Source organism: Nannospalax galili, unplaced genomic scaffold, assembly GCF_000622305.1.
Source record: "Nannospalax galili isolate Female #2095 unplaced genomic scaffold, S.galili_v1.0 scaffold663, whole genome shotgun sequence".
Taxonomy (NCBI): domain Eukaryota; kingdom Metazoa; phylum Chordata; class Mammalia; order Rodentia; family Spalacidae; genus Nannospalax; species Nannospalax galili.
The window spans coordinates 8,034,808-8,052,905 of NW_008351881.1; the positions used below are offsets into that span (position 1 = coordinate 8,034,808).

The 18,098-nt window shown below is 40.6% G+C and overlaps 1 protein-coding gene across 9 annotated transcripts in view; it reads right to left on the reverse strand.

Annotated features, from left to right (window-relative positions):
* Nucleotides 1-18,098, reverse strand: part of Frem1 (FRAS1 related extracellular matrix 1) — a 172,493-nt gene that overhangs the window by 95,096 nt on the left and 59,299 nt on the right. For 8 of the 9 annotated variants that reach the window (XM_029553925.1, XM_008848839.3, XM_029553924.1 and 5 more), the window contains exons 11-16: nt 15,729-15,925; nt 14,772-14,862; nt 13,665-13,832; nt 10,541-10,749; nt 7,643-7,736; nt 5,062-5,314 (exon numbers count right to left, since the gene is read on the reverse strand). In XM_029553925.1, the coding sequence (XP_029409785.1) occupies nt 5,062-5,314; nt 7,643-7,736; nt 10,541-10,749; nt 13,665-13,832; nt 14,772-14,862; nt 15,729-15,925 (1,012 nt within the window). The remainder of the gene's footprint in view (nt 1-5,061; nt 5,315-7,642; nt 7,737-10,540; nt 10,750-13,664; nt 13,833-14,771; nt 14,863-15,728; nt 15,926-18,098) is intronic. The other variant, XM_029553929.1, reaches the window with a different exon arrangement.

Below are 18,098 nucleotides of genomic sequence, written 5' to 3' on the forward strand. Positions count from 1 at the left end.
ACACGGCTGGACAACGCTCCAGCAGCAGAGACCCACAGAGACACGGAGAAGCCTGCGGGGCCAGACCCGCCTTCTTCCAGGGCGCGTGGCTGAGACCAGGGGACCGATCCCCGCACCGCAACTCTTCAGGTGTGCCTGCACACACCACGCCAGGGCACCCAGCGTGCACGCACCATATATGTCATACAAAATATACCAAACAATCTTATTCATCTTTATACCCACATCCCAAATGGCACCCTCCCATAACCCCCCACCCACCCACTGGAGCCCATATACTCTATCATCCCAGTTACTGTCCACTGTGTTTAGTGCCCCCAGCCGTTCTCCAGTTCAAGTACATCCACTGAGTCTAGTCAGCCCATCTAGAGGTCCTTGTTTTAGGAAGATACGTGTTCCTCATCTAGCAGCAATTAGTTGCCAACATTCCTTTAGATAAGATTGTGGTCTGCTGTTCATTTTCCCAGTTCTATGCTGGGTTACTGCCCAGGAGTCTCTTGGGCCACCCTGGCCAACAACTCAAAGGAAGGTATCTCCTGTCTGGAATTATTTCTTATTATGTAGCTTTTAGCTATACACATGAACTTTTAAAGAATTATATTGATTCCTTTAATCTTAGGTTATACTTTCCTTTTGGGTGTTTAATAACATACAGTTGGCCCAAATAAACCAACTTATTTTTACTCTTGAGGTCGTTTGAAGATCTGTTCTTCAGGGGTCACATGGGCTTGGGAGGAGCCCCTGGCTCCTTTCTTTTACCAGTTCCATCTATGTGAAGATAAGTCAAAGGTCCTGCTCGACCATGCCTGGCTTCGCTTGGAAGCATGGAGGAAATGTTTCCTCTGTGTTGACCCTCCTCTTTATAGACTGGACACTGGTTCAAGTCCATCTGGTGGGGTCTCCATGGCCTCCCTGAACAAGAGGACAGGTGACTCACCACAGTTACAGGACATTTTGAGAGATGCTCCATAATCCTTTGGAACTTAGTTAACCTTGGAGGGCAAGGAGAAAAACCTGTCCTTTAAGTGTCTCTGACCAGTTTAGTATAGGCCTCAAAGTATGACTGTTAAACATCCAAGAAGGTTAGTTCCACCAGTCCAGTACTTTTAATTATCATGTGCTATGTAGAAAAGCTTGAGCAAAAACCAGATAAACCTTGACTAGATATATATTTTGTTCCTTGAACTAGTTGTATGTGTAATTTATCAGTAGGTTGTTGGACTAATATGGTTCCCTCTGGTTTTATAAAACTAGCTAGGCATTATTTATCTCTTGCATTGTCTCACCCCTCCATCATGGTTTCCCTATTTAAAGTGCCCCCATTTTCCCCATTTCTCCCTTAATAATACCCTTCTCCTATGGTCCCACCTCTCTTGAGCTCCTTCTTTCCCTTTATCCCCAAGGTTCCTTATATAACCCTCTCTGCCCCCTCCCATTTAAATAACACCATTTTTATCCATATTTCCCTCAGTAACATGTGTTTCCTACTGTTCTCTTTCAGGTTCTTTCTTTTCCTTTACCTCCCTGTTTCCTTTCCATTATCCTGCTTCCTGTAGTTACGTCTGGATACATACTCACGTATAAGAATTTGGTGCTAGGATCCACATGTGAGGGAGAACATACATTGATTTTTTTCCTGAGCCTGTGTTACTTCACTTAGTATAACAGTTTCTAGTTCCATCCATTTACCTGCAAATTTCATGATTTCATCTTTCTTTACTGGTGAGTAGAACTCTATTGTATAAATGAACCACATTTTCATTATCCAGTCATCAGTTGAGGGACACTTAGGTTGCTTCCATCTCTTAGCAGCAACAAACATGGATGTATAAGTGTCTCTGAAATAGGATTAGTTCTTTGGGTATATGCCAAGGAGTGTTATAACTGGATCAAATAGTAGGGTCATTTTTAGTTATTTAAGAGTTCTCCACACTGCTTTCCATAGGTGTTTAACAAGTTTGAAATCCCACCAGCAGTGGATGAGCGCTCCCCTTTCCCCACACCCTCTCCAAGATTTGGTATCATTTGTTCTCTTGATCTTAGCCAGTCTGACTGGGGAAAGATGAAACCTTAACATGTTTTTAATTTGCATTTCCCTAATTACTAATGATGTTGAACACCTTTTAAGATGTTTCATAGCCATCTTTATTTCTTCTTTTGAGAACTCTCTGTTCAGCTCCTTAGCCCATCTTTTAATTGGGTTACTTCCTTTCTTGATTCCTTGTTTTTTGAGTTCTTTGTATATTCTGGATGTTAAATCTCTGTCACACGTGTCACTGGTGAAGATTTTCTCCCATTCTGTGGGTTGTCTCTTCACTTCCTTGGTTGCTTTTTTTGTTGTACAGAAGCTTTTTAGTTTACTGAGGTCCCATTTGTTGATTCTTGATCTTATTTGCTGAGCAATTGATATCTGGTTTATCCTTTCCTATACCTATATCTTGTAAGTTATTGTCAATGTTTTCGTCTAACAATTTCAGAGTTTCAGGCTTCACATTGAGGTCTTCGATCCATTTCAAGTTGACTTTTGTGCAAGGTGAAAGATACGGGTTTAAGTTCATTCTTCTACAGGTGGAGATCTAGTTTTGCCACCATTCACTGAAAATGCTGTCTTTCCTCTAGTGAATGTTCTTGCCCCTTTGTCAAATATTAGGTGGCTAAAACTGCATGTACTCATATTTGGGTCTTCAATTTTTTTCCATTGATGTATGAATCTATTTTTTGTGCCAGTACCATGTTGTTTTTATGACTACAGCTCTGTAATATTATTTAAAATCTGGTATAGTAACTCACCCAGCATTGTTCTTAGTGCTCAGGGTTGTTTGGTTATCTGAGGTCTTTTGTGTTTCCATATGAATCTTAGGATTTTTTCCTCCCAATTCTATGAAGAATGTCATAGGGATTCTCATTGACATTGCACTGAATCTACAAATCGCTTTTGGTAGGATGGTCATTTTCACAATTTAATTTTTCCAATCCATGAGCATGGGAGGTCCTTCTATCTTCTGGTGTCTTCCTCAATCTCTTTCTTTAAGGATTTAAAATTTTCATTGTAGAGCTCTTTAATGTCTTTGGTCAAGTTTATTCTGAGATTTTTTTTTTTTTTGAGGCTATTGTGAAAGGGAGTGTTTCTATGTGCTCTTTCTCTGATTGCTTGTTACTGGCATATAGAAAGGCTACAAACTGATATAATTATGATATAATATCATATCATCTGCAAAAAAAGGATAATTTGATCTCTTCTTTTCCAATTATTACTCCTTTAATTTCCTGCTCTTGTCTTGCTCTTGCAAGAGTTTCAAGTACTATGTTAAAAAGGAGATAGTAGACAGCCTTGTCTGGTTCCTGATTTTAATGGGAATGTTTCCAGTTCTTCTCCATTTAGAATGGTGTTGGCTGTGGGTTTGTTGTATATAGCTTTAATTATGTTGAGATATGTTCCCTCCAGTCCAATTCCCTCTAGGATTTTGAACATAAATGAATGTTGAATTTTGTCAAAGGCCTTCTCTGTGTCTATTGAGATGACCATGTGGTTCTTGTCCTTGAGTCCATTTATATGATTTATGATGTTTATTCACTTATATATATTGAACCATCCCTGCATCTCTGGAATAAAGCCACTTTGATCATGATGGATGATCTTTTTGATGTGTGCCTGTATGCAGTTTGAAAATATTTTGCTGAGTATTTTTGCATCTATTGAACAGTGTTAGAACATTTAAGATCTTGAGGACCCCAGGAGTTGAGCCAGATGTATTACTGAAATGTCCATGAGCCTTTGTGGAGTCAGGGGCAGAATGTTATCATTTGAAGTGTTCCCCACAGACTCATATTCTGAATGTTTGTTCCCAACGTTGGGCAGCATTTGGGAATCCATGGAACCTTAAGAGCTGGGGCCTGACTGGTGGAAATGGATGACGAGGTGTGGGCCTTTGAAGGTGATAACCCAGCCCCTGGTTCTAGCCTTGCTCTTTGCTTCCTGGTCTGTTGGCATGTGAGCAGTCTCTGCCCCATATTCCACCACCAACTAAAAGTCTCAGCCATGCCTTCTTTCCCTGCTTCTATGGCTAAAAATTTTGAAACCAACGCACAAAATAAATCTTCCCACAAGTTTTTTCTGTCAGGCATTTTGTCCCAGTGATACTGAAGTAATACACTGTCCCACTCAGCTAGCCTCAGACACCCCCTCATACTTCCTTTGTGGAATTTTCAATCTAAAGAGACTTATAAATGAGCTAAAAGGAAACTGTGACAGGGTATAGTTAATTTCAGCAAAGGGAAAGACATGATGCCATTACTAAGGAGGCCTGAGGAGACAGACAAAGAGGGAAGACTTGATGTGCAACTGTGTCATGGTCATCCTTTATGTGAAAGGATTTTATCTATACACTTAGTTAACATCCTCAGTGTCTGGATAATATTCTATTGTGGCCCCATAGTGCCTATAGCTGTGCCTTGCAAATGCCAAATGCTGAATTAATATTTTCTTAAGTTGAATACTTCACATGGAGAACAAATATCACCTGAGTAACAATATATTGCGATGTCATCAATGGAAGCCCAGTCTTTATAAACATGCATTTGGGTTGGTATTGTCATGTGCCATGGGCAGGTCATACAAGGCACAAGACATCAACTTGATTTTCTAGTTCTCATAGAGAACTAGTTACTTCCTGGGAGCTAGCTGGTGATCAGTAAACTTTTAAAAGTAATCATATAATTACTTTAGTTGGCTTGCTTTGGTATTCTTACCATGATTTAGAGATTTATAAGTAGAATGACCAAATAAGTCTTCAAACTAACTAGAGTAGGACTATATATGTGACAGCACTGAGAACAGTAGAGCACATGACACCTGCCCTTTTCCACTCTGAAATTCACTGAAATTCTGAGGTTGGAATTGCCTCTGTCCATGGTGATAATGCTCGTAGACTAGGATGCAGGCTGTAGCTGCATCATTTTTAATGGAAATACGTTCTAAGATTGTTATGTTATTGGAGTCCACAACAAGGGGCCGAGTTAAGACTCTCGCATGCCTTCACTGGCCACAATGCAGTCACTTACCTGTGTGTTTGTAAGCCACAGCCCCTGAGGTAACATCTTCCTGAGAGAACCTGTCCACGATGATTCCTGCCTTTCTCACCACTCCATGCAGAGGTTCTCGAACAATCAGAAACATCAGTTTCAAATCATCACTGTCCAAATCAGTAGCAAAAATGTATTGGGGGGTGATGATCACCTCGCCACCCTCGGAGCAGTGCATCATGGGAATGAGGTCAGCCTTTAGGATGGGTGGCTCATCATTTATGGGGAATATCTAAGCAGAGAAAAATGCACATTTTCAAGAAAAAGAAAGAAATAACAAATTTTTCAGCTGACAAATCATAGCTCATAGTTACAATGACAGATGTTTTCGATCTCCCAAACACAAGGGACAACAGCCATGGAATTGAGCCAACATAGTAAGCACCTTTCAACTTTGTCCACTGTGCCAAGAACGCTCCACATAAGAAACATTTTAGGTAGGAATGGGAGAAAGAGGTTACGGGGACTCAGAGCTCTCATGTGATTGCAAGAGACAAAAATAGAATAAAATATAAAACACTCCTCACTCAAACATGCAGCCTCCTTCACTAAGCTCACACATGCCAGAAAAATTCCGGTCCTTGTGGTCTGATGCATATACATTCACAGCATCAGTGCTATTTTCAGCTCAAATCACTTGATGATTTCAAAGCTTTTGACTACGCTCAACTGCCAGCCACACACCAAGTTTGCCTGGGTTCACAATAAACCACAGCTGCATTCCAGTGGCTTGAGTTACATGTTACACTCTATCACAGTTACAGCTCCAGGCTTCAATTTGACAAAACGGTTTTCTCTCATGCTCTTGAAAACAAAGCTTCAAATAGAAAGGAAAACAAAGCAACATGTGATCATACTGACTCTCTGGATTTAAAGTCCATGTGGAAATCAGAAAAGTATGTCTGTGAATTGGAAGCAAAGAGCACTCTGCCTGAGGTTCACAAGTGCAATCTGGTGCAAAGCTGCATGGGTTTCCTTGGTCATTGCTCTTTCTTCGCTTATCTATTTGGTTTTAAATATATAATTATCTACTTTCCTGTTGGCTTACGAAGAAAAAGACTCTCTTTGCTCATGTCCTCTGTGTGAGTCCATAAAGACCTCTTTGTCATTCTTGCTTTACTCTGAGAAATTTTATTAATCAGTTTACATGGATAACAACTGAGAAGAGTCCTTTTGAGCGAAAAAAAAAAAAAGCACAAACATTGTCTAAAAATTGTGTCTGGCTTTCCAAAAACATGTTGTTTCATTTAAAAAGCAACAATAAACAGATTATTTTCCCAAGATGCACTGCAATGCTTATCCAGAAATAAGAGGATGGTCTTTGGTTTTGTTTTGTGTGTTTTTGTGTTTGTTTGTTTTCTTTTTATGAGACAGGGTCTCCTTGTAGCCCCTGTTGGCCTAGAACTGGCTATATAGACCGGGCTGGCCTCAGTCTCACAGAGATCCACCTGCTTTTGCCTCCCATAAAGCCATGTGCCACCATACTGGGCTTCAGAGGCTGGTCTCATATAGAAGCTAGGATTGGGGGTTTTCCTACGATGGAAAAAGCATTGCTTCTCATGGAGACTTCCCAGGTCACCATAAGGACAAGGAGAAAAACTAGAAAAGGGACTCAACACCAAGCACAGCAAGGAGAAACAATCAAGACCAGCAGGTATTGGTCAGGTAGTAGCTTGGCTATACTGGAAGAACGGCTCAATTTAAACTGTCAAGTGAATGACCCTGAACAAGTTGTAGAATCTTCTAAAGCCTAAATGTTTGTAATTCAAGGGAGATAATCCCTTCTCTGACTGCTTCTTAAAACAATCGATGTATGTTAACACTTTTTATTAATGACCAACTAGAAAATATCTTACAAATACATAACAATTTTGTGTCACTAAAATGAAGATTATAATTCAAATAAGAAGAGACAGAATTTAGCACAATGAGAATACTCAGTGGCTTTCAAGGAACATAAATTTTTCTGTAGAACTTCCTTGATCGCTAACTGTAAATGCTTGCAAGTCGTATGAGTGGTGCTCATGGGTGGGTTACCCTCCCAAGAGAGAAATGCCAAAGTTGTTAGAGTCCTTTGGACATGTCTCAACTTTGTGTGTAGACTTTTCTTCAATTGTCAAAAGGGAGGGGAAAAATCACCTTGAACAGACCTTATGCCAGGATTATGTGGCATATGCATTCAAAAGTGCCGCTCATGCACACATAGCCAAGAAAACCTGTCGTGCTGGTCCCATCCTCCCAGTTGTTAAATAAACTCTTGAGTGGCATAGTTCAAAAACATTAGCTATATTTTATATGTGGAATGAATTACTTTGTAAATAAGTATCTGGGATTGAGGCTAGAGTAATTCTAACTTTAGATGAACTGGAGAGAGATAGTATGTCTATTTCACCAAAATAACCTTAATGACTATTGCCTGATTCCAAATATACATAGATAGATGTAGCAGCAGTCCTTTTTCTTTTAAAGGCTGTGTATTTTAAGTTGTGTGGGTGCAGGAGAGATTTCCAGAATAGATACTTTATTTTCAAATGTCCAAGGGAAGAAACTCTCTACCTACCTCGATATGTAGAACAAATTCTACCGAATTTGTGCCATCTGTGACCTCCAAGTATATGCCATCTTGAAGACCCTCAGATCCATCATGTTGATACCTGTAGGGATAATATTGTAGCTAATCTCTCAAGGCTATCATGAGTGTAAACTGAGATGTATGACACAAGAACTACTCCATGATTTTAGCCACGTGTTCACAAAACAAATAAACATTTAAATAAATGAATAAGCAAAGAGCCAGCATAACTGAATATAAACATATTTAGCTACTGAAGTATTCCCAAAGTAAACCTACTGAGAAAGCATATTGTATGAATTGATCATTTGTCTCCAAATCAAACAGTTAAAAGTGCAGACTGCTTGGGCAGAGGATCTGAGTTCAGTTCCCACCGTCCACATCAGGCAGCTCATAACTGCCTGTATCTGGTCTTCATGGGGCCCAGCACACACCCATATGCAGACATACATACATATACATAACTGAAAACAATTTTAAAAATAAACTTCAAAAGCAGCCTTTCAATTGCTTCTGTGACAGTGGGAACCATGCGTTGTATTTGCATAATAGAAGAACACACTGGCTAGGGTCAGAGAAACTCTAAGACTGAGAAGTGGAATTCCAGGAGGACTCGCTGAGTGCCTGTCCTTGCACACTTTCTGCCTGTGCCCTGGAGCTGTTCCACGCTTCTCTCAAGCCTTGATCTATGAATCACCTCCCTCCACTGTTTTCCCTTCTCCACTTACAAGCTCTTTCTCTCAGCCTCTAAAAATATCTCCCTTTTCCCCAGATTAAAAAATATCTTTCTTTGGTCCTATCCTCTTAATTCTCAGTCAAGTTTCCTGAAGAAATTGTATAATTCTAGACTTTTCATGTACTTTATAGCTCACTGCAGTGATGCCCAGCAGATTCTAAATAGATGTTGAATTTAATTGAGTTCATTTTTTAGCATGTCAATGATTTGTTTGTGATACTAACAAATTGAAATATACCTCAAGAGCCAAAAATAAACTATATAGTATATTGAACTTATCTGATGTCCTTCTATGGAAAAGGGGGTGACATTTTATTCAAAACTGGTTTCACTAGTAGGTTGTGCAGGGGTTCAACTGATTTTACCAATACCAATAGCAAGGAAGGCCCACAGCCTGCCACTCCCTTACTATTTTTCCATGTCCTTTACTCTTCTCCAAAAAATGCATATTGATAATTATAATATGCTAATCTATTCTATAATGCTCACACCCTGAACAGTCAAGTCTGCCTGAGAATACACATACAAAAGTATGGCTGTGACGTCAAGCACGTGTTCTTTAAAAACCTGGCTCCCTGGAGGTTGGAGAGATGGCTCAGCAGTTAAGAGTGTTGACTGCTCTTGCAGAAGACCCAGGTTCGATTCCCAGCACCCACATGGCGGCTACGAACCATCCTTAACTCCAGTTCCAGGGGAATCTGACGCCCTCTTCTGACCTCTGCGGCATTGCACGACACAGGTGCGCTCACATACATGCAGGCAATACGCTCATACATATAAAATAAAAATAATAAAGTATTTTCTTTAATGTTTAAAAAAATCAACCAATCAGTAAAAACCCGGCTCCTCTCTGAACTAGCAAAGTCCTTAGCATCTCTGTGCTTAGCTCTTCAACTTTGAGGATACAACGATCTACCTTGTCAGGCCTGATCACAGAGAAGATTAAGTAACGTTAAAGAACATAACTACAACTCTTTATGAGAGTGCTTGAATATATAATCTAGCAAATATTGGTGTTTTTCTATCTATCATTCATTCCTAAGCATTGCATTAAACAAGGCTGTTTTTCTAACATGCAGCTGGGAACTGAGACCCAAAGTGGAAGCAGAAAAGGAAGTTTTAATGGAAATAGGTGAATAGTGAAAAGAAATGGGGAGCTGTCAGATTTGAATGGCCTCATACGCACCCGCTGAGCTTCCTGGTCAAGCGCAGAGCTCCATATCTGATGCCTAATATTTCCTACCACACTTCATCAAAAAGACCAGGACTTATATTTATTGTATTTAATAGGTGAAAAATTAGTGTATCTGTCTGCCTGACCATTGCTTTTAAGTAGTTTGTATTGTTTTCCAGAGAAGACTTTTTACTAAATTTTGTAAAAATGTTTTTTGCAAAGCTGTATTAAGTAGAGCAAATGAAAGATCTTAAAAGTGAGGACGCCTGTGAGACCATAAGCAGACCATAAGCATCTCTGGCTCTCAGAGACCTGAGTACTTCACGGTCAACCCACCTAGCAGATTCTATTTATTTGTTTGTAAATCTCAGCCCAGTAGAATAAAACAAATCTTAAAGTAAAAAACATTGATTAAAAAAGTTCATTCTCTCTCTCTCTCTCTCTCTCTCTCTCTCTCTCTCTCTCTCATTTCTATCCCCTCATCCCACTTTACCATGTAGCTCAGGCTGACCTTGAAGTCGCAATCCTCCTGGCTTAGCCTCCCAAGTGTCAGGATTACAGATAGAGGTTATCATATCTGGCTGATCAACAGGGTTCCACCCCTGAGTTTCCAAAGCTATGAAATTGCCTTTTCTTAGAGCCAAGTTCAATTAGCTGCACAGATTGTTTTGGTCTCTATTTATTGAGTTGGTGATATATAGCGTTGTAGCAATTTTAATATTCATGGTAATTAATTTTGTTGAACAAATATTCATAAACTCATTCCCACTGCTACAGCAAGCCAGGGAGGAATAAAATGTCTAGAGAAAAATGAAAAATACCATCATTTCTTTGATTTTCAATTGACCTTTCAAAGTATGAAGTGGCATATTTTTCTGGAAAGAACTGGACAAATGTCTTTCCCTTTACTCTGCCTCACAGTTGATCCAAACAAGGAACCAAGGCACATAAAGGAAAAGCTACAAAATTTTCTAACCTAACTTTTAAGGTTCGAAGTTCTCCCCAAGAGAATGTGCCTCCTGTGTTTAGATGAAATCCATTCAGCTCTATCCTGCCATGCAAAGGCAGCCTTTGCAGAGAAAGACAGACACTGTCCAGTGGGGTATCCTTGTCAGAAACCAGAATATGCTCGGTGCTGATGATGCATTGACCTCCCTCGGCCACTCTCAGAGTGTTGGTGAGTACCTAAAGAAAAAGAAGGAGACACTCAAGGCCTTGTTCCACAAGGCACCCATGAACACAGAATTCATTAAATACCTGGAAAGCTCTTCACATGTCAATTAACTTTTCAAGAATGTCTGTAAGTCCATCACTGCACAATCTGCCTAAAAATGTTTTTATTAAATATTTCTAATTCTAACTATTGATATAGACAAAGAAGGAAGAGAGAGCTGTGACCCGAAAGCATCTACATTTCAGAGCCTCTGTAGCAGAATCAGTGCCTGCAGTGTGGAACTGAGGGTCTAGCTCACCATCACACACAGCATTTGCCAAATTCCCATGCAGGAAAGGATCTAGCTCTTCTAATTCACCCTAAAAATTCTTAAGAAACTGGGAAAGTTGATCAGAATTTCATGTTAGAGTGTTTTGCAGACAGAATAAGGGTAGGGGACTTGGAGACCAGAAAGTTAAGGTACCACAGGAAATAGGTTCATTCAAACATTAGACTTAAATATTAAAGCCACCAAGACAATTTCAATATAGGAAAACCAAGTACTCACCTTAATAATAATTCATTTATAAGCAAAAAGCAAGTTAGATAGCACAGCTTGGGGCACTGTTCATCACACCAAGAATGGTCAAGAAATGTTCTATGGGGCCAGAGAGATGGCTCAGCAGTTAAGAGCACTAGCTGCTCTTGTGGATGACCTATGTTCAACTTCCAGCACCCACATAGTGGCTAATAATCGTCCATAACTCCAGTTCCAAGGGACTCTGACACCCCCTTCTGACCTCTGTGAGCACTGCACAGCACAGGTGTACATACATGCACACAATCTACTCAAACACACAAAATAAAAATAATGAAACATTTAAAAAGTTTTCTATGATCAGATAAGTCTAGGAAAATGCAAACTACCATCTGTCACCTACATTTATAAGGTACATGTGAATATTCCAGGCTCTGAGACTTATAGCAAAACAAAAAACAAAAACAAAACTCAGTTAAGTTTACTTAATACATCAACTTCACAGAAGAAAGGTAGCAGAGAGAGTTGGGGTTCCAAACCCTGGGCTCCAAGGCCCCTCCCAGAAGGCCTGTGGTGAGGACTCTAATTTGAGGACATTGTGTTCTTGTGGAACGAACCTGTTCTCCTTAGAATGTCACTTGAAAAGAAGCGTCTGGGGGAGTGACATTGCAAGGCCAAGGAGAAGACAGTGAGGAGGAGGAACCCACGGCCTCCAGGCTTCCAGCGGGGCTCAGTGCAAGGAGGAACCCATTCCACAGCCACCCGGGGCTCACAAGCATGTCTCTAGAACAGCACCTTGGGTCATAGACTATAACTCAGAGGTGACTGCCTATATTTTTAACAAACTACCATCAGCGAAGTTCAGTTAGTCCCACTTGGGAGGCTCCAGGCTAGCATGGTGTCAACATGCCCTAGTGGTTGCCACGCAACTCAGTTTCATAGCTAAAGATCACTCCTGTGGCTGCTTTCATTGAAGTGCTAATTCAATTTCTAATAGTCTCAGTTCTTTGAAGTGCTATTTGATCTTTCCTGCATAGTGTAAACAAGAGAGAAGTCAGCATCTGTTTTAGTCTCAACAGCTCCTAACTATTCCATCTTCTTTGGAATGAAGTTGGCTTTTCTGTGGCCTCTTATAATTTCCCGCACAGATCAGCTTTCTCTAAGCTTGGACTTCTTTTCCTAAAAGGGTATTTCTTCACGGTTGTCATGGGGGAATCTTTGGCTGCTTTACATGCTATGCCATATCGGGTCTGAATTAAAATCTAACCAAGTTAATTCCATAGACATTCTCATTTCCATCACCAGCAATAAGATCAGGTCCTCAGTAGAAGAGGTATGACAGATAGAGCTGGTTCAGATGCTGAGGTATGAGCTCCTTGGCACATTCTGATCACAGATTTCAAGCTCACCAGCTTGAAATGTTGATTCACTGACACAATGAGTGTGGTGACTTGGTGGGGAGGGCTTTGATGAGTGGTCAGTATACCTTGTCCCACAGCTGTGGTGCATGTAGGCTCAGTGTTGTTAGAGCTTTCATATTTTCAAGAGAAATCCTAAGCCAGATTTGTTAGGAAATAATTTAAAATTAAAATATTAAGCCATTTCTGCATGTCGAATAAGCACCTCCCCCTTGGTCATTCACCAAGACCTTTGTTTGCCAACCCAAGGCAAGTGCAGAGACAATGAAGCGAACTCCAGGGCCGGCTAGATGCAGCCAGGCAGACAACCTGGAAAAGTGACTTCCTTCCTCAGAAGGCTGGGGAGGCTCTGGGGCCCTCTGGTTTGTAATGAATGGGGAAGGTCCCTCTGTCCTTCCACTTTTAGGGGAATAATGATTCCAATCACTGTCACACTGGGCGAGCGTAGTACTCTGAAGGAGGAGGGAGACAGGATCCAGAAAAGGTTCTTAGCTGGAAACCCAGCCTGACAGAGAAGACCTGCCAGACAGCAATGCCTCTGTAGTTTGGTTTGAAAGAAAAACTTCATCCCTTAAGACTTACATAAACATGGGGCAGTGGCACAAGGTAAGATGAAAAGGTCCGTCTTAATTCATTTTGGAAAATTAAAAAGCTTCTTTGGATTACACAGCATCATAGTTGGCCTGTGGTGAGAGCGAATAAGTTCTTCTGGTTGCTAAGAAACCCATCATTTAATCCTTCTCCTAATCAACATGGGAGGCTCAGTAGAATGAGAAGGAAATGAAAGAGATTTTGATACAGCTTTGAAATAATGCCAAATTTAGCAACTAAAAAAAAGAAGGGAAAAACCCTCACCTTTTAGATATGAGGTCCCATGGGAGGGAGAGCCCCCTACTCCCTAAACCCCTGTTTTTTTCCCTATACCATAGTTGGAAAATTACTCTTTTCTTTCTGTCCCTCCCTTTAATCCTCCATATCAAACCCTGCATACCTCAGGAACTTGATTGTCCACTGGGAGAATTGTAACATTGAAGCAGATTCCCTGCAAAGCGCCTCCATGTTGGTTGCTGACAGAAAGTGTGAACTGCACATGTTGGGGACTGGGACCTATATCTTGCATGGGCGGCATGTAGGCCACTTTCATATGGTTCACGGCATGCTGGAAAGCAAATTGAGATGAACATATGGGTATGAATTTGCAGGGCAGAATCCTTCAGAGACCTACGTCCAAGATCACCATAGTGTTCATCGATACTGAGCACAGCACACATCACCACAGACTCACAAAGCTCTGCTTTATAAATCACATTTTCTACACATAATGAGAAAAAACTGACGAGTATATCAAGAGATTGAGTCTAACCACCTCTGTACAAGACAGGAGACTTGAACTCTATTCAGTTCTTCCATGCAGGCATTATAACAGCAAGCTGTGCAAGCATGCCAAGCTTCCGTTTGTAAAAGCAGTTAAATAAAAGTGCTTAACATATTCACAACCTCTAACTACAAAGAATCAGACATAATGAACTCAAACCCCTGGAGCCTCTGCTGCTTGAGCATGCACGGGGGAGGTGGGGGGGGGCACAGGTGTGATAGCAAGCAGAGAGATGAGAAGGATGTGACTACATGTAAGCCAGGGAATGCGGAAGCCCGCTGGCCTTTTCTATAAGCACTATAAGCTAAAAAGCAGTGAGGAAGGATTGCCTAGAGGGTTCAGAAGGAGATGGCCCACAGATACTATGATCTCACATCTCCAGCTTCCAGAACTATTAGAAAACAGGGCTCTTGTTTTGATAAGACAGTGTGTGGTACTTTGTTATGGTAACCATGGGAAACTAGTAGAGTAATGAATAACCTGGATTGGATGGAATAAAACACAAGCCTGGGGTTCCAATTTAGTGTCTTGTCATTGGAAAAACAATGCAAAAGGCTGTGCTGATTTATAAGATTTTGAATTACATTCAACCCAATAAAGCCCTTAACAGATATGAGGCATGGTGGCAGACATGAATGGCCACTATTCTCAGGCCCAACACTGGATATGCTGTACCTCCTTGGAAGACGCTCGTGTTGGCCTCCATTTTACAAACTCTCATACCTGAGTAAATGACATCAGCCCCAAGGCTGTAGGATTTTTGGCTAGCTTTGATATGCTGTCCACCATGAATAACTTCCCAGCATCCAAGTGTCTAAAGAGAAATACAGAATGCATCAGCTAATTTTTCAGTTATGAAATAGTAAATCATTCATAATCATTTTCTAAACAAAAACATCTCATTTTGGGGAGAAACCAGGTGCTCAGAGGCTTGTAGCCTTGAGTTCCACGTCATAGATACCATCCTCATCGTGATGACAAAATGTGTGCCCAAAATGTTTTGCCATGTTAACATGAAAGGCAATTATTCATCTCATTCCCAAAGTGCTCCCACAGTAACAGCACAGGACACTAGCCTAAGGAATAGTCATGCTGTTTTTTGAACTGAGATTACAGAATCTGACCATGGAGTGGCCTGCAATATTTAAAACTAATATGAAGCCTTCAATAAGCTTTATTAAAAAGAAAAAAGGAAGGGATGGAGCGATGGCTCAGTGGTTAGGAACACTGGCTGTTCTTGCAGAAGACCTGGGTTCAAATCCCAGCACCCATAAGGCAGGTAACAATTGTCTGTAACTCCAGTTCCAGGGAATCCAACAGCCTCTTCTGTCCTCTGTGGGCATTGCACGACACATGCACTTACCTACATGCAGGCAATATAGGCATACACATAAAATAAAAATAATAAATAAAATGTTAAAAAAAGAAAAAGGCACATTTAGTTTAGAAAAGTGGGAATTAGACTGTCTAGGCCTCTCTGTGCTGAAAACTGCAAACTGCATGTCACTCACTAATTAACGCCACTACTGAATTTAAGAATGAGATAAGTTTGTGATACTAATAAGTTGGGTGTATTTTCGTGTCTGACCAATGAAGCAGCTAAACCAAATTGCTGTCTATTGACCCTTTGTCTCTCCACTCCTAAAACTGGTGAATCACACGATAACTTTTCAAAGACACCTGTGGCTGAAGGAGAAAAACGGAGGACTTGTTACTGTGTAGAGCAGTTCCCCTTCGCATGATTCGGTATCAAGGAAATGTAGGTGCTTCTTAGTTATGTAAGCCACTTCTGTTTCCTTGACAACCAAATGCCGAGAAACTCCAGGAGCTTCTTTTGGAGGCTGGTCGCCCACTGGAGTGATGTGGATCGTCGCCACCTAAAATGAAAATACACTGCTGTACTGACTTGAAATACAAGAAAACATCAAGGAGAACGCCAGAGAATCACCCAGTCACAGTTGAGATGACATCCCCAAACTGTCATATACAATATATTTCCGTCAAATGGTTTAGGAGCTACTAAAGGTGTGAACCAAACATGGACCAACTTTTATTTATTTAATTTTAAGTTTTGAAAGCATAATCATTACGATTACAGCTCATCCATCAGAAATGTTGTAGAACGGGCACACACAATGCAAAATGCATTCCTTTTCATTTTTCTATCTTCTCTCTACCAATAACCTATGTTCCTCTGACACTTCCTTCTTCTCTGCCATCAATCCTAGAAACCCTAATGTTGCTCTTGTTTTCCCCTTCTCCACCCAACACTGAACCTATTGCCAAGTTTCTACCTGCAAAGTTTGTGTGCAGAGGCATGCCATTCCTACTGATGCTGGCCCACCTATCATTCTTTGTCACATGACTACAGCAGCTTTCCATCAGCACCAGCTCTCCTTGCTGTTCTGTACTTTCATACCTCCTGTGTTATCTTCAAAAATCCAAGTCTAAGCAGTTAATTCACTTTCTAAAAATCTTAAAACAATCACACAGCAAGTATACAATCATTCAAATTCCTTAGCATGATATCCACAAGATCTTTTACAGTTTATACATACTGTATTTTTTGATATTTTTATTGCCTTTCAAAATTGATCCAACACTCAAAGATACCTCTGCTTTATACATGTTGTTTCTACAGTCTTGAATGCTCTTCTCTATTAATCTGAATATTTTCATCCTTACAGGCTCTTCTTGAAACATCTTCCAGGCTCTCAGCTGAAACTCTTTCTACACTTTCCTTATCCCTTGCAGTTCCTGTGACTGTTTGTGTCCCCTTCAAAATTCATGTTGAAACTCAATCAGTACTGAGATGATTAGGCCATGGGAGTTCTGTCTAAATGAATGAACTAGTTTCTTATAAAAGCACTTGAAGGGATCAGCTTGTCCTTCCACGCCCTCTACCTTGTGAGGACATAGCACTTATCCTCTCAAGGTAGCCCCTTGGAAGTAAAGAGTGACTCCCCAGACACCGAACCTGATGGTACTTCGATCCTGGACTTTCCAGTCTTTAGACAGTGAGGAATGTTTCTGTGGTTTATAAACTACCTGGTTATTTTATTATAATGATTAAAAATAAAACCAGTTATCAAACTAAAGGAATACAAGGGGCAGTCATATTTCCAGACTCCAGGAATCTATGTCATGATTTTCCTTCCACTTACGGTATTTTGCTAATCTACAAAGTTCAGAAATTCTCCATGGGCTCGCATAGCCTTAGTGTGTATCAGTGAGTCTCTCCTTAATTGAAAAACTGGATTTAATAAGGAAACAATAGTTAGTGTGCCTTCAAAGAGACCATTTTCCATGCTAATTTATTCTCCAAAGTATTCTTTATGAAAGAAGAATGTAAGAGCATGCTTTTTATACCCTGTAGCAATTCTTGGTGGGCACATTTTTCAACATGCTTTATGATCGCCTAACTTGATGTGTCTTTACATATTTATGCATGCCCAAACAATTAGAGTGTGTATGTTTGTGGGCAAGAGAAATTCCATTTTAACGAACTCCACAGAGAAATAAAGCATTCTTAATGTTCTGAAATCTTTTGGTAACAAAGACATTATTAAGAACCCGTTCTCAGGCAGAGTGGGAGCTGTTCTCAAGCCAGTCACCAGTCTCTGCTCTCTCTTTTCCCCCAAGCCTCCAGTGTCCTCATGGCCATAAGAACACACAGATAGACTTACGAGGAATCAGGATATGAAGTGAGAGGTCAGCATACAAAATGACCAGGTCAGACTTTGACCCTCAGGTGCAGGCTCTGCTATACTGCACCAGGTAGCACCTGCCATTCTTGTGGTCTGAATTCTTGATCCTTCAGGCACCTTGAGCTCTGATTTGTCTGCTCTTTACTTTTCTTCTTTGTTTGGGACTATCACTATTACCTCTCATTCTCAGGAATGACTTCCATTGGCCACTCCTGCTTATAGGCAGTTCTGTGCAAGTTTTTAGGAAAATACAATAAATGTTTGGCCAGGTAGATTAAAAATGCTGATGAGAGATGCCAGAGAAAGAGGGTGGTGCACACACAGATCTGAGATGGAGAAAGTC